This window comes from Diceros bicornis, chromosome 37 (genome assembly GCF_020826845.1).
Source record: "Diceros bicornis minor isolate mBicDic1 chromosome 37, mDicBic1.mat.cur, whole genome shotgun sequence".
Taxonomy (NCBI): Eukaryota; Metazoa; Chordata; class Mammalia; order Perissodactyla; family Rhinocerotidae; genus Diceros; species Diceros bicornis.
The window spans coordinates 8,924,992-8,941,976 of record NC_080776.1 but is presented as its reverse complement, the minus strand read 5'-3'; the positions used below and the strand labels follow the sequence as shown (position 1 = coordinate 8,941,976).

Sequence of the window (16,985 nt, the reverse complement as noted above, 5' to 3'; positions counted from 1 at the left end):
GTGAAGGGCGGGAAAAGCCAGGCAGTCCCAGGAGGGCAAGTAGTGCGCATGCCCGACTGGGCTGAGCATGAGGGAAACGGTGGGAGGCCCCAAGGCAGCGAAGTGGAAAGTGCGCATGCGTACTACATCAGGGCAGGGGCGGGGCTGCCTCGGCGAGACTACGCTAGGTGCTGGGGCGGGGCGAGGGCGTGGGAGGGGCGGAGTTTGCAGGCTTGCGCGCACGCGCCCCGTGTGGTCGCGTCGAGTGTGCGTGCGTGCGTGCGTGCGTGTTTGCGTGTGGTCACAGTTCCCGCCATCAGCCGCTCTCCCTGACTGGGAGGGAGCGAGCGGCCCCACTCCTTGGTGCCCGGTGTCCATTCCTTCGTTACCCCGGGCTCCTCCCCCTCCGCGCGGACTCCGTGCTTCCGGCGGGCCTGTCCGGGGCTCCGGACTCGCAGGCACAGGTAAGGCGGGCCCGGCGAGCTTCTCAACTGAGCCGTTTTCCCCAAGACCCCCCCCGCCCCGTGCGGTCCGCCCACTCGGCGTTCACTCCTCCAGAGTTCGCCCGGTGCCGCTCAGCCCGCCCCCAGCCCCTCGACGCTCCCCTGGCCTCACAGGTACTCCGCTTGGGTCTTCCCCCGGGATTTCTCTCTCCTTGGACCTGGTCTCTGCTGTCCCTCGCTCCCTCCGCAAACCGAACCCGGCGCCTGCTCGCGGGGGGCTGTCGTCGTCCGCCACTCGCCCCTTAGCGAGGCCTGCTGTGTCTTCAGGTGACTTCCGTTGCCGCACGTCCATCAGGCCTTGGACGTGATACTCTTTCACTCTCTTGACCGTTCTTTCCCTTCTTTCCTCACCTAACCATCTCTCGCTAAAAGGCACGAAGGGTGTTTTTTGTCCTGCCTTTGGTTGCTCCCCATCTCTAGCCATCAGGTTGTCAGGTTTACCTATTTTAGGTCACGGTCCACGAAAGGAAACGATAACTGATGACAAAATCCTGTTCTGGAAAGTTGGCCTGTAGTGGTTTTGTGGTCATCCTTTCAAAATTTGGGCTTTGTGTAAACGCCTTTTTTGGGGTGGCAGTATCTGACAGGTCTCTAACTGGAAGAGATATCTAAGACGATGTCAAGTAGGCGGTTGGATGTACTGGGTCTGAGCTCAGCAGAGTTCTGGGTTGGATAGATAGATAAATGTATACATCTTATCGCTGTGTTGATAGTAGTTGAAGCTGTGGATGTGGATGAAATTGCCTAAAAAGAGTATAGTTCTAAAAAAGAAGGGGACCTAGGATGGATGGAGCACTGAGGGATTCTTGGCAGTTAATAACTGGGTAGAGGGGTGAAAGAGACAAAAGAAGTCATCAATAGTGTTGAATTCTGCTGAAAGGTAAAGTTGAAGGGGACTGAAAAGCCCGATGACATCCAAGTAACCGATGACCATAGCAAGAGACGTTTGATGGGGAAAAAAGGACTATCTAGCTTCTGTCCGAGGCCCTGTTCTCCTTTTACTCTTCCCTTCCACCCTAAGCTTTAAATTCCATCTGTATATTGATGACTTAAGAATTTTTATTTCCAGCTTGTTCCTTTTGTTTTCAGCTCAAGATCAAAATACCCACCTGTCTGCTTGACATCTCAACTTGATTTTTTCTTAGGAATTTCAAATATAACAAGTGTAAAACCAAAGTCTTAATCTTTCCATACCCAAATTCTTTCTCCTCCAGTATCCCAGTTTGTCCATTTATCCACTTACATAGGCTAGAAACTTGGAAACCATTCGTGACTTCTCCCTCATCCCATGTATCCATACCTTCTTCAAGTTCTGTTTATTCTATTTCCGATATATGTCTTGGATCTATTTCTGTGCATCTTCAGTATTACCTTTCTAGTTCAAGCCACAATCCTGTTTTACCTGGACTTGATGTCACTGGTTCCCTGTATTCTCATCTGTAAAATGGGAATAATAATCACCTTATTGCATTGTTATGAGGATTAAATGAGATAGCCATGGTAAGCACATGGCACACAGTAAATAGCCAGTAAGCAGTAATTGTAATTGTAATTGTTGTTATAGGCTGAGTCAGGTCAATACTCTCCTCTCTGGTTGCCCTGTTTTCTTCCATTCTTACTCTTTTCACTCTCTTCCCCAAACCCAAACAAACCACATCACTTCTCCATTCAGCAGTAACATGTCATTTCTCTGCTTAAAACCTTTCATTGGATTTCCTATCACTAGGTATTTATTACATCTAGGGTAAAATTCAGAATCCTTACTATGGTCTAGAAGATTCTGTGTAACTTGATTCTTTCCTGCTTCACTAGCTTCATCTTGCACCATCCTCCTCTTCCTCACTAAACTCCAGCCTCACTGCTTTTAGTTTCCTTTGTCACACCGAGTTATTTTCCATCACAGGGCCTTTGCACATGCTGTTCTGTTTGCCTAGATTGTTCCAGCACAGCCATCCCCCAATTAACTCATTCTTTAATTTTCAGCTTAAGTGATACTTCCTCAGAGAAGCCTTCTCTTGATGCTCTCTAACCTCTACCCCCTCTACCCTGTTATAATCTTTCATCATGCCCTGAACTTTATGTCATTTTTCAGAACTTGTAATTATATATTTACTTGTGTGATTATTTAAAGTCTTTCTCCAATATATAATATGTAACTATTTCATTTCTATTTCTCAAGAATTTGTCAAATGAATAAGTAAACTGGCACTTGCTGTGAGAACCATCATGTCTTTTGGAAGCACCAGCTTACTGATAATCTTGTCATCCCATGACACACACCTTTTCACCCTGCAGACAAATTCAAGGATGCAAAAGAAAAAAAACAGTTTTCCAGCTCTGGATGATTTTACCCATTCTTATATCATAAAATCATTCATATTTTAGACTCTTTGAATTGGAGATAAACTTTATCTAGGTCAACTTCTTCTTTACTCTCAGCCACAACACTAATTTAATCTCTTTGCGCACTTGTTTTATGGATCTTGTTAGGAAAGAAAGCCCTTAGGAATCAGAGCAGTGGTTTATATATTTTAACAACAGGTTAAACTGTGAGACCAGTCAGGATAAGATTTCCAAAAATAAAGAAAAATTCCATATTTAAGTAAGTTGTTGGTGGTGGATGTGGAAGAAAATGTTAAAATTTAATAATTTGTGTGTAGAACAGGATTTGTGTTGAGAAATAGAAAATAAAAAATAGGTGTATGAATGCCAAACATAGTTGTTTGGATTTATTTTATAGGTAGCAATGAGCTGTTAAAAATGTTTGGGAGAAAGTTTCTGTTAAGCAAGATGAATAAGTTCTAGAGATAAGCTGTGTAACATTGTACCTATAGTTAACAGTACTGTATTGTACACTTAAAAGTTTGTTAAGAGAGTGGATCTCATGTTAAGTATTCTTACCACAATAAATTAAAAATCTTAAAAATGTTTGGGAGAGAGTTAGCATCATTGGCAAATATTTAGCACTTACTAAGTGCCTGTTATTTTGTTGGAGTACAAAAGAAGATAAGACAGCCCCCCCACCCTTCCACTCTAGGGAGAAAGCTAAGGAGACAAGTAGTGCATACTTTAGTTAGTAAGAGATAAAGTTCTTTAGAAAGGATATTGTAGGGCAAAGGATTCATTGGATGGAAAAATCCTGAGAGAATGGAGACTGGAAAGTGATTACTGCAAATCATTGATGAGGATGCAATATGGTAGTGTTTAAAAACATGGGCTCTAGTGTTAGACTTAATTTTGTCTCTTACTGACTCTGTAACCATGGGTAAATTACTTAATCTCTATAAGCCTCAGTTTCTTCGTCTGTAAAATGGATTATCCTATTATCCTGTCCTTTAGGATTATTTTGAAAATTAAATGAGATAATGCATGTATGGCCCTTAGTACTGTGCTTAGTAAATGTTGTGTAATAAATATTAGATGGGAGTGATGACAAAGTGAAGAGTTTCTGAATTAGGGTAGTAGCCATGAAAAGATTGGGTTTTAGATAAATGAGAATGAAATTAAAGCTGATGCTAAGATTTTTGCCTGAATGACTGTGGAACGACAAATCCAAGGAAGTCTGGGGAGTCTCTTAATGAGGGCATGGACTGTATCATCTTTGCATTTGTCCCTATCACAGTGCCATCAAATTGGAGTAGCTCAGTAAATGATTTTTTACTGAGTGAACAAATAAATGTAAAGTTGATGTTATAGCATTGAAGAAGGCAGTGAGAGATGTTTGGGTCAAACTTCAGGGAAAGTTGAGGCTTAGAGAGGCCTAAATTTGAGAAACAAACCCATAAAATTAGTTTTAAAAGAAAAGTAAAAATGAAGTTTACCCACCTTTTGAAATTTGTACCAGCACATCATAGTAGTGGTATTTTAAGATTTGAGACATCATTATATAACAATGTTTATAAAGTCAACAAAGGATATACTCTTTTTCACTGCCTTCTTAGTTTCAAAATGTAGCAGGGATAAATAAACCAAGACACAAATTGATCAAGGTGCAGGCTCCTCCTGGAGTCCCTCATTTTGCACAGCAGATATATCCTTAAGGTTCTGTTGATCTTGTGTGTGTGTGTATCTTGAGCATTATTTTTTAAATGTTTTCAGTAAGGTAGTTTGTGGTTTTTAAATAATCAAAGGGTTAATCTTGGTTGTATAAATGATCACTTTCTTTTTTTTTAATTTCAATTTTGTAAATTGGATTCTTTTAAAAAGGCACACTTATATTTTCTTTAGCTGAGTTGATGGCTTCCGGAGAACTGGCATAGCTGCAGAATATGAGTAGTTCCCCAAGAAGAGTGCATTGCCTTTGGCACAAGGATCAGAATAAAGGTGAATTGTTATTACATAGGGTTTTTCAGTAAAAGTCACTGAAAAGTAAGTAATGTTTTTATTGCGGGTTATGTGTCCAAGACTATGCAAATTGGCAAGAATTGACAGTTTTCTTTCTCTTATTTTGTAGTAACAGTTTTATGCTTTAGCATGCTTGCTTTACCACAGAATGCCCTCTGGATAAGGATGTTTTCAAAGCAGTACCTAAAATATGAGCATTTATGTAACTGTAGAGGGTATAGAAACATTTTTTGCCACTGTTAATGATGGAACTTTCATAGAATGCTCAAAGTTGAACAGTAATTTTAATAATTGTGAAGAGATTTAGGGAAAGGGGAATCTCTTTGGAGGTACTTAAGGAATAAGTCTTTTTTATTATACTTTTTTTTCTAATGTTGCTTTGATAGCAAATTAGCATTACACAGTTCAAAGAAACCTCGGTGTCATCCTAGATTTATAGAAAGTTTAACTGTTAGTGGATCATGCTACATACTGAAAAAGAAACTTGGAGTTTTTTTTCTCTTAACCAAGTAGAGCAAACTTTGATAATATGAATGTACAAAAGTAGAGATAGTTAATTCATGTAGTGCAAGAGTGGGTAGTGGACTAAATTGAGGCTTTAAGACAATTTTTATTTTATTGCTTCTGCCAACTTTATGTCTTGTACCTTTTAGGTTTTTCTTTTTAGAAGAAAGAGAGGTTGCTAGTAGAAATGGTTAAGAAAATGTTTAATATCTAAAGTAAAGTTTTATACATTTCACCAAAACCGTGCATCAAAATGTTTGAGAATTATATAGAGAGAAGTTATGTATTATATATAGAGAGAATTATATAGAGAGAAACAGAAGTAACCAATAAAATTTTTTCTCATATACTTTAGTGAACTTTGAAATAGTCACTTCCAAATTTTGTTAAATAATCTGATTTTAAAAAGTATGTTTTTATTGGAGGAATTCAAGGTTAATGACCTTTACTTACTTTTGGTCTATAAGGGAAGCACTTAGATAATGCGGTTTTGTATCATTCCCTTTTAATTTGGCACACTGACCCATAATGACATATAAGGAAAGATGAAGTCATTTGGCAAAACTCATTTAAAATGGACTTGCTTCTTTGAGCAGCGAATAGTATGAATCCCATTTTAGGCAAGTTTACTAATGTTTTTGTTTTCATAATACATTCTATAACTGCATATTCTTGTTCTTCATAAATGATTTTTCTCTCATTGAATGTTAAGATATGAGGACAGCTTTGCATTTAGTGGAGAAGTTCAGATGCACATAGAAGAAGCTTAGATGTAGTGTTCAAAGATGAGTTATTTGTAATACATTGCATTGTGATACTCTTGTAAAGAGCTTAGTAAATATAACCCTATATTGACCATATAAAAGGGATTTATGGTTCCAGTATCTGCTGTTGTATATTTTAACAGTAAATTGAATAAAATTGATAGTGCTGATTTGTTCATTACTTTTGAATAAAGAGTTTGTTTCTTGTGTGTCAGACACTGTGCTAGTGGGGATGTGAAGATTAAAGAACATATTCCCTGTCTTCAAATAGCAAAGTCTAGATAGAGAGAGACAAAGAGGTAAACAGACAGTTTATAATACATTGTGATAAATGCCCTACTAGAAATAAGCACAGGGTACAACAGGAGAATGGAGAAGCATTAAACAGTTTCAGTGTGGATATGGGGTGAGAGAAAAAGGGAAAGGTAGCTAGGAAAGGCTTCTTAAAGAAGATAACATCTAAGTTAAGCATTGATTTTATAGCTAGGAGAAGAGATTAAGGGGGGTTCTGGGGGCTGGAGAGAGTACGTAAAACTCCTCCAGACATAAAGCGCAGTGTGTGCAAAGGTATAGTGGCATGAGAACATACGGCTTTTTTAGGGAAATTATAAGTAGTTCAAATGGCTGGGTTTGGTGGGCTTGGGGGATAGAGAGGCGAGCAGTACCTGGATCATGAAGGGCATTTATGTCATGTAAATGAGTCTAGATTTTATTGTGAGGGCAGTGGGGAGCTGAGAAATGATATTAAGGAGGAGAATGATGTGATTTGATCTGCAATTCATTGTAAAGATGTCTGGAAGGTAGAATTGACAGGACTCTACTCTGACCTTCCGTTTCCAATCCAGTACCAATAATCATCAAGAGAAAAATCAAAGATAACTCATGTTTCTGGCATGGACGATTGGAGTAGGACAGTGGCCATGTATTCTTGGCAGTGCTGAGAGACAGAGTGGAAAAAAATCTTGACATATCCAAACAATGAAGCACCAAATTATTAATTGCAAAAGAAGTATTACAAACACACATTGCTGGCCCAAAATTCTGTAGTTACTAGTTTGAGCAAAATGTCATGTTTACAGACAGATCTATAAACAGTGTGGACTCTATTACTTTGATAGAGTCATAAACCCAGCAAATTATACTGTCTAAATCTGACCACATTAGGCACTCAAAAAATTTGATGAGATAAGTGAATAATAATAGAGGACTTACAATACATAACACCTTTTAACTATTCGAAGTGTTTTCACACTTCTTTTTAAATTTTATTCCCAGTTATTTGATGTACAGTACCTAGAACCTTGAACTAGGGTTCCCGAGGTTGTATCCAACTTCAGGTGGGTTTTGTTTGGTTTGTAGCTTTGAAAAATAACTTTGAATTCATTGCCCACAGTTGAAAATGGGAAGTTTTACGTAAAAATTTGGATGTCATTTTCTTGGAAAATAAGATGATCTGGCAGTGCTGGGTTCACTATCTCTACATGGTAAAATTGGCTAGATTTGAGTAGCAGTTTTCATATTTTACCTGCCTAAGTCATTTGTGTCATGTACCTGGCCTCTACAGGCAATTGAGTTGGTGACCCCTGTTAACAACGTGTTTATCTGGGGTTTTTGGAGAAAGAGGTGTTGCGGACAAGTAATAAATTCAGAAAGTGGACACTAATTCTGTTCATATTAAAGCTGCTGTCTGTTGAGGGCCTAAAGTATGCTGTTTTCATTTAATTCTGCAACACTGTCGCATTTGCTATTCATATTTTACAGTTGAGAAAACTAACAGTTAGAAAAGGTAAGTTACAAATTAGTAAGTGACAGAGCTAACTGCTGATATCTAGACCTAGTGTGTTTTTCCTTTGTATACTACTTTTTTTAGCTTTTTTAGTTGAGCTGTTTAGGCAGAGGCAAAGTTTAATGAGTTTTAATTTATTATAAGCAAGAATCTGTATTAGACGCAGTGTTTTTAGAGATTTGAAAAGAGTATAAATAAAATTTGTTTTAACAATTCTAGATATTGCATATATATGTGTTTATGTATAACATACACACACTATTGATAACATTTTCTGCTATTACTCTAATTGTATTTACTTTCTGACATTGGATAAGGTAGTTTGAAGAGTCTCAAACATTCTATCGTTGCTGTAGGTCATGTTTAAGTATTAGAAGTTCATTTGGGAAATTTGTCAAAGATAAAATTGATAAAGATTCTTATAGAAATGGTAATATTAAACATAAATGGTAGGCAGTTCTTAGGACGAGAGGGTTTTTTTGTTGTGTTTGTTTTCCCTAGGGAATAAATTGTTTTCTCAAATAATATAATTCTGGAGTTTAAACTAATTTCATTATTCTTACGACTTTTTGTTCATTTAATGTCTTCTACACGTGTGGATATGCTTAGACTACCGACTGGTAGAAGGAATTGTTTGGTGATATGATTTGATATTTTGAGAGGAGCTCTATTCTAAGAAATGGAGTCAGCTAACAAAGTATTTTTTTACTTATATTTGAAATTCAAGACCCTTTAGCATTCATGAAGAAAGGTAAAAGTTGGGCCATCACATTGAGAATGGAATCCTTAGTATTCCTGATTGGCATGCCTTTCAGGAAGCCAGTGGCAGCAATATGGTTGTTAATAGTGCAAAATGCAAAATTTAGGCACTAATAGACACAGATACTGGACAAATGGCAAAGAAAGGAACATGTACAGAAGAAATAAAAGGTGGTTAGATTCGGTCACTGAACATCAGTGACTGCTGTAGTTGTCTTTCTTACCTGTGCCATTCAGCTAATCAAGGCCTTTGAGGATGCTTAATAAAAGGTGGTTCATTGAAATGGAGAAAAGAACAGAAAAGAACATAAGATGGTTCATAAATGTTCTCTTTCAAACTCTTATTTTAATCACAAGTAAATTGTAACTTATTATTTTATTTTATTTTTCTTCCTTAGAATCTGTAAGGTGAAGGTGTATTTTTGCTTTTTAATTTGGCTAGAAGCAATTTATTTTTAAAGAAAGTATGTCTCCTCTGAAGATACATGGTCCTATCAGAATTCGAAGTATGCAGACTGGGATTACAAAATGGAAAGAAGGATCCTTTGAAATTGTGGAAAAAGAGAATAAAGTCAGCCTAGTAGTTCACTACAATACTGGAGGAATTCCAAGGATATTTCAGGTATTACCAAATTTTGATTTGGAATAGATCTTCAATCATATCCTTTAGTGAATAGCTGTTCTGTGCCGTACTAAGTATCACAGTAGCCCTCCTGTTAGATTAATATTTCTTCCTTCTTATTTCCAGGACACTAATACTGTTATGTACATATTTTATAAATTATTCAGCAGCAATGTTGGCGGTGTATAATAAAGTGCAGGAAGTAGTCACCGTTATTGAAAACTGGTGGGAGGAAGTTGAGAACAACTGAGTTTGGATACTAGCTATTTAATTATTTTAAAAACCACATTAGGATAACTTTATTCCTTTTTTTTCTTAACATATATGATAGTTTCATCAGTATTTAGTGTTAGCTTTGAACAGGACTTATTAGTATCTGCTTAATGTCTACTTCCTAAATAATCCTGCTAGAGGTTGTGGTATGGACCATTCAAGGATGATTATTCAAGGTCATCCTTAAAGCTGTTTTCTTCTAACTGTAAACTTTGGAAGAATCTCGTTATTTTATCACTGCAAAAAATAGTTAATTTTGTTTTCACTTCTGTACTGTTTATCTTGTGCAGCCAGGAACTACTCATCTTGATATGAGTTGAATTTAAGAACATAATGTCTTACTTAACATTTTTCTGCACTTTAAAATTCTATGTTTGTGAATTAGATTATACAAAAGTATACAAAAGTACTAAACTGAAGTGCTCTATTGAAGAACAATTTATAAAACTTTATGCTTGAGAACCTGAGCTGAGGTAAAATTTCCATTTGTCTTTGCTTTTGAACTATGAAAATAAGTTGCTTATGATTTTGTGTATCAAAGATACACAAATAGATTGGAGGTGGTAACATGGGTAGTAGAAACAATAGTAGTTTCTGCCGCGTACGTATATCTACTAATTCCCCATCTCATTGAGGAAACGTTTTTTTTCAAATAGAGATTCAGTTTTTCAGTCCTAAGCCCAAATTAGCACTGAATAAATATTTAACCATTTAAGCAAACACAGGTCTCTAGGAGCATGATGATTCTACCTACGATTCCAGCCTCATCTCATTTCTAGACCAGTTTGCATTCAGCATTCATCTGTTGACCACCTACAGATTACTAGGGTGGGTACTGTGCTAAGGGCTAAGAATACAGAGCTGAATGAGACACCTTTCCTTTCAAACTTAAGGGTAACCAAATGCGTTCCGAGTTGTAGAAATATATCAGAGATACTGAGGTGACACAAAGAAGGGAGTGGTTTGTGCTCTGAGGAGTTAGAGGATAAATAGGAATTCGCCAAACGCAGTGGAGGTAAGGCAGAGGTGATTTCTATACATGGACAAACACGTGCAAGTGTGAATCAACACTCAGCAAAGCAGAAAATTATTTTATAGTGAATGGACAGTAGGGAGTGAGTGGCAGAAGTAGAGGCTGAAGAGCTAGATAGGAACCAGATCTTGAAGTATCTTATTTGTCATACTAAGGGGAGCTTCGATTCTAAGGAACTAAGAATCTTAAGTTCAAATTCATTTGGGGACTAGGCAGATGACTTTATTTCAGGAGATAGTGGGAGAATAAGGACATGTAGGAGGTTATTGTGGGAGTTTAGACGAGGAATGAAAGTCCTGAACAAAGGAAGAGGCAGTGGGAGAAGCTAGAGGAAGAAAGGTTAGATATGAAGAGATTTCAAGAAGACAACTCATTAGATTTGGGGGGTGAGAGGAAAGAGTCTGGGGAGAGTCCCAAGTTTCTGAGTGGTTGCCAGTCCCTCTCATGTCCTCTGGGATAGAGAGCAGAGGGGAAGAATTGGAGTGAGGATTGGAGAGATGAGTTGTCTGAGGTGTCAGGTGTTGGTATCTAGTAGGCATTGAGTAGTCAGGACTGGAGCTCCAGCGGAGAGGTCTGGACTTAGAGGAAGAGTTGGGGGGCCGGCCCTGTGGTGCAGCGGTTAAGTGCACGTGCTCTGCTTCGGTGGCTTGGGGTTCACAGGTTCGGATCCTGGGCATGCACCAACGCATATCGCTTGTCAAGCCATGCTGTGGCGGCATCCCATATAAAGTAGAGGAAGATGGTCATGGATGTTAGCCCAGGGCCAGTCTTCCTCAGCAGAAAGAGGAGGACTGGCATCGGAGGTTAGCTCAGGGCTGATCTTCCTCACACACACAAAAAAAGTTGAGAGCCCTCGCCATATGGGTAGTTACTAAAATTGTGGGGCTAGATAGGATTTTCAGTTGTTGAAGTGATCAGGTTCAAGATTATTCTCATCTTGTTTGTTAATGAACAGACTTTTCAACTTTCATTTTTAAAAAGTGGTTTATTGACTGAAGTGATTTTATGTGATCTGTTTTCCTTTGGAATGCTAAAGTACTCATTTAAATTTTTGGAGTTAAAGCATCTGAAACTAGTTATTGTGTTTTGTGATAGAATTTCCACTTAAAGACATGAATTTAAGACCTACTTTGAAGCTAAAAAATATATACATCGTTTAAAATTTGAATGTAAATTAAGTCTGATTGGTAAAATTGTTTTTTCATTCTTATCTAAAAATTGACAAAAGTCAATTCTCCCTAATTTAAAAAAAATTTTGAAATGCTGTTACTTCTTTCTTTATGCTGTTCAGAGGGCAGAGAGTATGTCTTCAGCAGAAGGCAGCTTTATAAACCTTTATATATGCCCACTGAAGGAGAACATTAGAGAATAAGAATGCCTGCTTGGCAGGAATTATTTAGATAATAAAGAAACTGCAAGGGGCTGGCCCCGTGGCGTAGCGGTTAAGTGCCCCCGCTCCGCTGCTGGCGGCCCAGGTTCGGAACCCCGGGTGCGCGCCGCTTGTCAGGCCATGCTGTGGCGGCGTCCCACATAAAGTAGAGGAAGATCGGCACGGTTGTTAGCTCAGGGCCAGTCTTCCTCAGGAAGAAGAGGAGGATTGGCATGGATGTTAGCTCAGGGCTGATCTTCCTCAAAAAAAAAAAAAAAAGAAACTGCAAGAAGAGACTAAGAAACTAACTTAGTCTTGGAAAAATTTCAGCCAAGAGAATATAAAAGCTGTCACTTCATAGCACATAACCAGAGTCTGGAAGAATATAAGACAAGTTATGGAACCAGTTCTGGGAAGTGGGAGAAGTAAGCTAAGATAGGTGCTCGTGATTTTTGTGATTGAATGAAAGTTAAATGAGCCTACTTAGTTAAAAAAGAGAAAAGATGTTCTTACATTGGTAAAGGTTTATGTTGATGTGTTTCTGAGAAGTGGAATTCTTTTGAGGATTATAGTTTGGATTAATATATCCTTATATATTGCAACTACTTAAACCATTTGCCAGATATCTTACAAGCTTTTGTTTAAAGCAAAAAAAGAAAGAAAAAGAAATCCTCTATTCCAATATGGCTTTCTAAACTGGTGATGGTATAACCATCTAGGCTCTGAAAATTAACTCAATAGTTTTTATGACTTTATAACAGTACCTGAAAATATGCAATTCCCTACCATAAAATCAAGAGTACTAGGATTACTCTGTAAAATAAATTTTAATGGTATGTGTTACCTCTCCTAAAAGTGAAACTTTTGATTTAAATGTATCAAGAAGTGGGAACTCTTTTTGGTTGGGGGAAAAAAAAATTAATATGGGGAAGAGTAAGGATTGTAACTTAAAAAGTATAAAGTTTAGTATTCACTATACAACTTATTATACTCTGTTATCTTACGTTTTTAATGATAAGATAATTTTCCTTTTGTGTTGATCAGCTAAGTCATAACATTAAAAATGTGGTGCTTCGACCCAGTGGAGCAAAACAAAGCCGCCTAATGTTAACTCTACAAGATAACAGCTTCTTGTCTATTGACAAAGTACCAAGTAAGGATGCAGAGGAAATGAGATTGTTTTTAGATGCAGTCCATCAAAACAGACTTAATGCAGGTGAGCACTAATTGTCCCAGGGTCTGACATTAGCAGTTATAAAAGAATATTGCTAGACTATAGACCAGCATCTCTGGTGAATATTGATGCAGAAATCCTCAACAAAATACTAGCAGACCAAATTCAGCAGCACATTGAAAGGATTATACACCATGACCAAGTGGGATTTATTTCTGGAATGCAAGGATGATTCAAGATATGAAAAAATCAATCAGTGTAATACACCAAATTAGCTGAATAAAGAACAAAAGCAGGGCTGGCCCTGTGGCTTAGCGGTTAAGTGCACGCGCTCTGCTACTGGCGGCCCGGGTTCGGATCCCAGGTGCGCACCGACGCACCGCTTCTCCGGCCATGCTGAGGCCGCGTCCCACGTAAAGCAACTGGAAGGATGTGCAACTATGACGTACAACTATCTACTGGGGCTTTGGGGGAAAAAAAAGAAAAAAGAACAAAAGCCAATGATCATCTTGATGTAGCAAAAGCATTTGATAAAATTTAGTAGACTTTCATGATAAAGACACTCAACAAACTAGGAATAGAAGGAAACTGCTTCAATGTAATAAGGGCCATATATGAAAAGCCCACAGCCGTAACATCATACTCAATGATGAAAAACAAAGATTTTCCTGTAAGGAACAAGGCAGGATGCCCTCTGTCACTACTATTCAACGTAGTACTGAAAGTCCTAGCCAGAGCACTTAGGCAAGAAAAAGAAATAAAAGGCATCCAAATTGGAAAGTAAGAAGTGAAGTTATCTCTGTTCTCAGATGACATGATATCATATGTAGAAAACCCTAAAAATTCCACAAAAGAGTATAGCTAGAAAAGAAGGAGGATTTAAATTATAATTGGGGAAAGTTACCTTGTTACCTAAATCTTAGATACTTGCCTTTTTATATGAAACTTATTCCGAGGTTTTATTCTTGCTGTGAAAACAGCAAGTACTAGAGAAAATCACACAGTATGATCAGATTCCCCTGCCCCCTCCAACCCCTTTCATTTAAAATGTTATGAGTTTTTTTTTTTTTAATGTATTTACAGGCATGTTTTTAGGAATAATCTGTTGTTTAAAATGAGTTTTCCACTATTATTGTTAGTCTCCAGCTCTGTCATCATCAATACTTTGTTATTACTAATATTTTATAGTTGACAAACTTTTTGAGTTTTTTTAACTTAAATATAACACATTAAAAGCATTAGAAAATGAAGACGTAGCAGTGCTACCTTGCTTGTATTTAACTGATATCTCTATTTGACACACTATATTCCTTATAAAAAAAAAAAAGTTTATGGTTTTCCATTATGTGTTCATGTTACCAAGTCTGAGCTATGTCAGTTTACTAAATAACTATTGAATTTTAAATTGAGGAATTGAATACTGTTTAAAATTTTTAAAATATGTCAGAGACTATGTCTGTGTTTCTGTTTTTGTTTTCTTCCATCATACCCATTATATTAATTGAACCATTATTTTAAGAATAATAATATAAGAAAATGATATAAGAAAAGCCTGTCTCTAAATGCATTGTAGTGGAAAGCACAGTAGACTAGGGACCCAGGTTTGAACCTGAACAACCTGGTATAATGGAAAAACATGAGCTGTGGACCTAGATAGATTTGGGTTTGAATCCTAGCTCTGCTTGTTATTTCCTGTGTGGCTTTGGGCAAGTCATTTAATGAGTCTGAGTTTCAGTTTCCTCATCGCTAAAATGAAAGTTATATCACCTTGATTTCAGGGCTTATTAGAGAATTAGAGCTCATTAATGTAAAACCTGACTTGCACGATAGGCACTCACTAAGTCATTGCTGTTATTAGAGTAGCTAGCTGTGGACTTACCTCGTTCTTTGTTCTGGGGCAGGTTATTTTAATGTTTTAGGTTTGGTTGCCTTAGCTGCCCAAAAGTGATCATATATACTTTGCAGAGACTAGGGTAAGATAATGAATATAAAAATGCTTTGAAAAGTATAAAGCATTTAATATATAATGTGTGGCATTTCAAATCAGTGGAAAAAAAGACCAATATTTGATAAACAGTGTTATCTGTAAATAGGACAACTAGCTAACGGTTTAAGAAGACGGTAAAGCTGGATCCTTATCTCACTCCTTTCATCTAAATAGATTTTACATTGATCAAAGATTTGGATGTAAAAAAATAGAAGGATAAAAGTATTATTAGAAGAGGAGAGTGGATTTTAACATAATATCTGGATGGAAAAGACCTTTCTGAGTATGACATAAAAACCAGAATCAATAAGAGATTGATAACTTGGACTGTGTAAAAAATTTAAATGATCTTTGTGGCAAGGAGAGAAAAAGAGACGAAGAAGATACTAGCCACAGTGACAGAGTTAATATTGCTAATATATTAAGACCTATTTTCCAAATCAGTAAGAAAAAGACAACCTAATAGAGAAATGGATTAAAAACTGCATATAGGAAATTCAGGAACAAAAACAGATGGCCCTTAAACAGGAAAAAATTCTCAACTTCACCAGTGAAACAAATTCTTGCTATCATATTGGCAGTAGTGCGAGGGGAAGCAGGATACTCTCATATACTTGGTAGGAACTTAGAGATATTTTTTGGAGGAATAACTGGTAATATCAATTTAGTTTAAAATTATACGTTCTTTACCCCAGCAGTTCTTATTCTAAGAAGATTATCCTACAAAAATCATTCCATTAGTGTAAAAGGATATGTGAAAGGATGTTCAACGTTGTTTGCAGTTTTTAAAAATGAAAACATTCCAGGGGCTGCCCCAGTGGCGTAGTGGTTAAGTTCGCACACTCCGTTTTGGCAGCCTCTGGTTCGTGGGTTCAGACGCATCCCGGGCGCAGACCTACGCACTGCTTATCAAGCCATGCTGTGGCAGGTGTCCCACCTATAAAGGAGAGGAAGATGGGCATGGATGTTAGCCCAGGGCCAATCTTCCTCAGCAAAAAGAGGAGGATTGGCAACAGATGTTAGCTCAGGGCTAATCTTCCTCGCCAAAAAAAAAAAAAAAAAAATTTAAACATTCCAAGTGATCATCAGTGGGAAATTGATTAAATTAAAGTATAAAATACTTTTTAAAATATATACAGATTCATGTTTATACACTACCTTACATGTTCTTTAAACTAGCATTGATTTCTTTGGAATAGAAGCCATTTATTCCACTTGCTGAACTTATAGAGAATGTTTTGGAGTATTCATTATTGGAAGTGTATCTCTCACTGGTTCTGACATGTTTCCTTGGCGTCCAGTGTCAGTGTTCGTGCCATAGATACGCAGTGACTAACTTTTCTGTATTGTTAATTACCAAATATTTATATAGGAGAATGTCTACCATTTTATTTTTGCATTTAAAATTTTATCTGTTACATGTTCCCAGATTTTTGCATGTTATTTGACTTTTTGCTTGAGACTCAAGCTCTAAATTTTAATTACTGTGTATATCAGATATACTTTCTATCAGAAAGAATTGGTTGATAAGCACTTTCATTTGTTTTATCTTGTTCCTGCTTCTCTTTCTTCAATATTATATAATAATAATAATGAAAAAATTTCTTTATTAAAGTAAGTGATTTGGGAATTTCTTTTTGGTCACCAGCCATGAAACCTTCTCAGGGGTCTGGTAGTTTTGGAGCTATTCTGGGCAGCAGGACCTCACAGAAGGAAACCAACAGGCAGCTTTCTTACTCAGACAATCAGGTATGTTTATTTGAATCTTTTTAGCTTTTTAAAAAAATGATAATTGTAGACATTGTATAAGGTAGTTGCAGGAAGTGGAATTTAGACTGTAATGCCTAATAATTCTGGCACTGTTATAAGGGTATTTTCCACATACCTG

The 16,985-nt window shown here is 37.3% G+C and overlaps 1 protein-coding gene across 9 annotated transcripts in view; it reads left to right on the top strand.

The window, feature by feature from the left end:
- Window positions 1-272: 272 nt before the first annotated feature.
- Window positions 273-16,985, top strand: part of USP37 (ubiquitin specific peptidase 37) — an 89,770-nt gene continuing 73,057 nt past the window's right edge. For 4 of the 9 annotated variants that reach the window (XM_058532989.1, XM_058532988.1, XM_058532990.1 and 1 more), the window contains exons 1-5: window positions 273-443; window positions 4,710-4,850; window positions 9,038-9,261; window positions 12,981-13,152; window positions 16,746-16,846. In XM_058532989.1, coding sequence (XP_058388972.1) covers window positions 9,106-9,261; window positions 12,981-13,152; window positions 16,746-16,846 — 429 coding nt within the window. In that variant the 5' untranslated portion in view covers window positions 273-443; window positions 4,710-4,850; window positions 9,038-9,105. Of the gene's footprint in view, window positions 444-4,709; window positions 4,851-9,037; window positions 9,262-12,980; window positions 13,153-16,745; window positions 16,847-16,985 lie in introns of those variants that run through there. The other 5 variants (XM_058532987.1, XM_058532991.1, XM_058532985.1 and 2 more) reach the window with 4 other exon arrangements.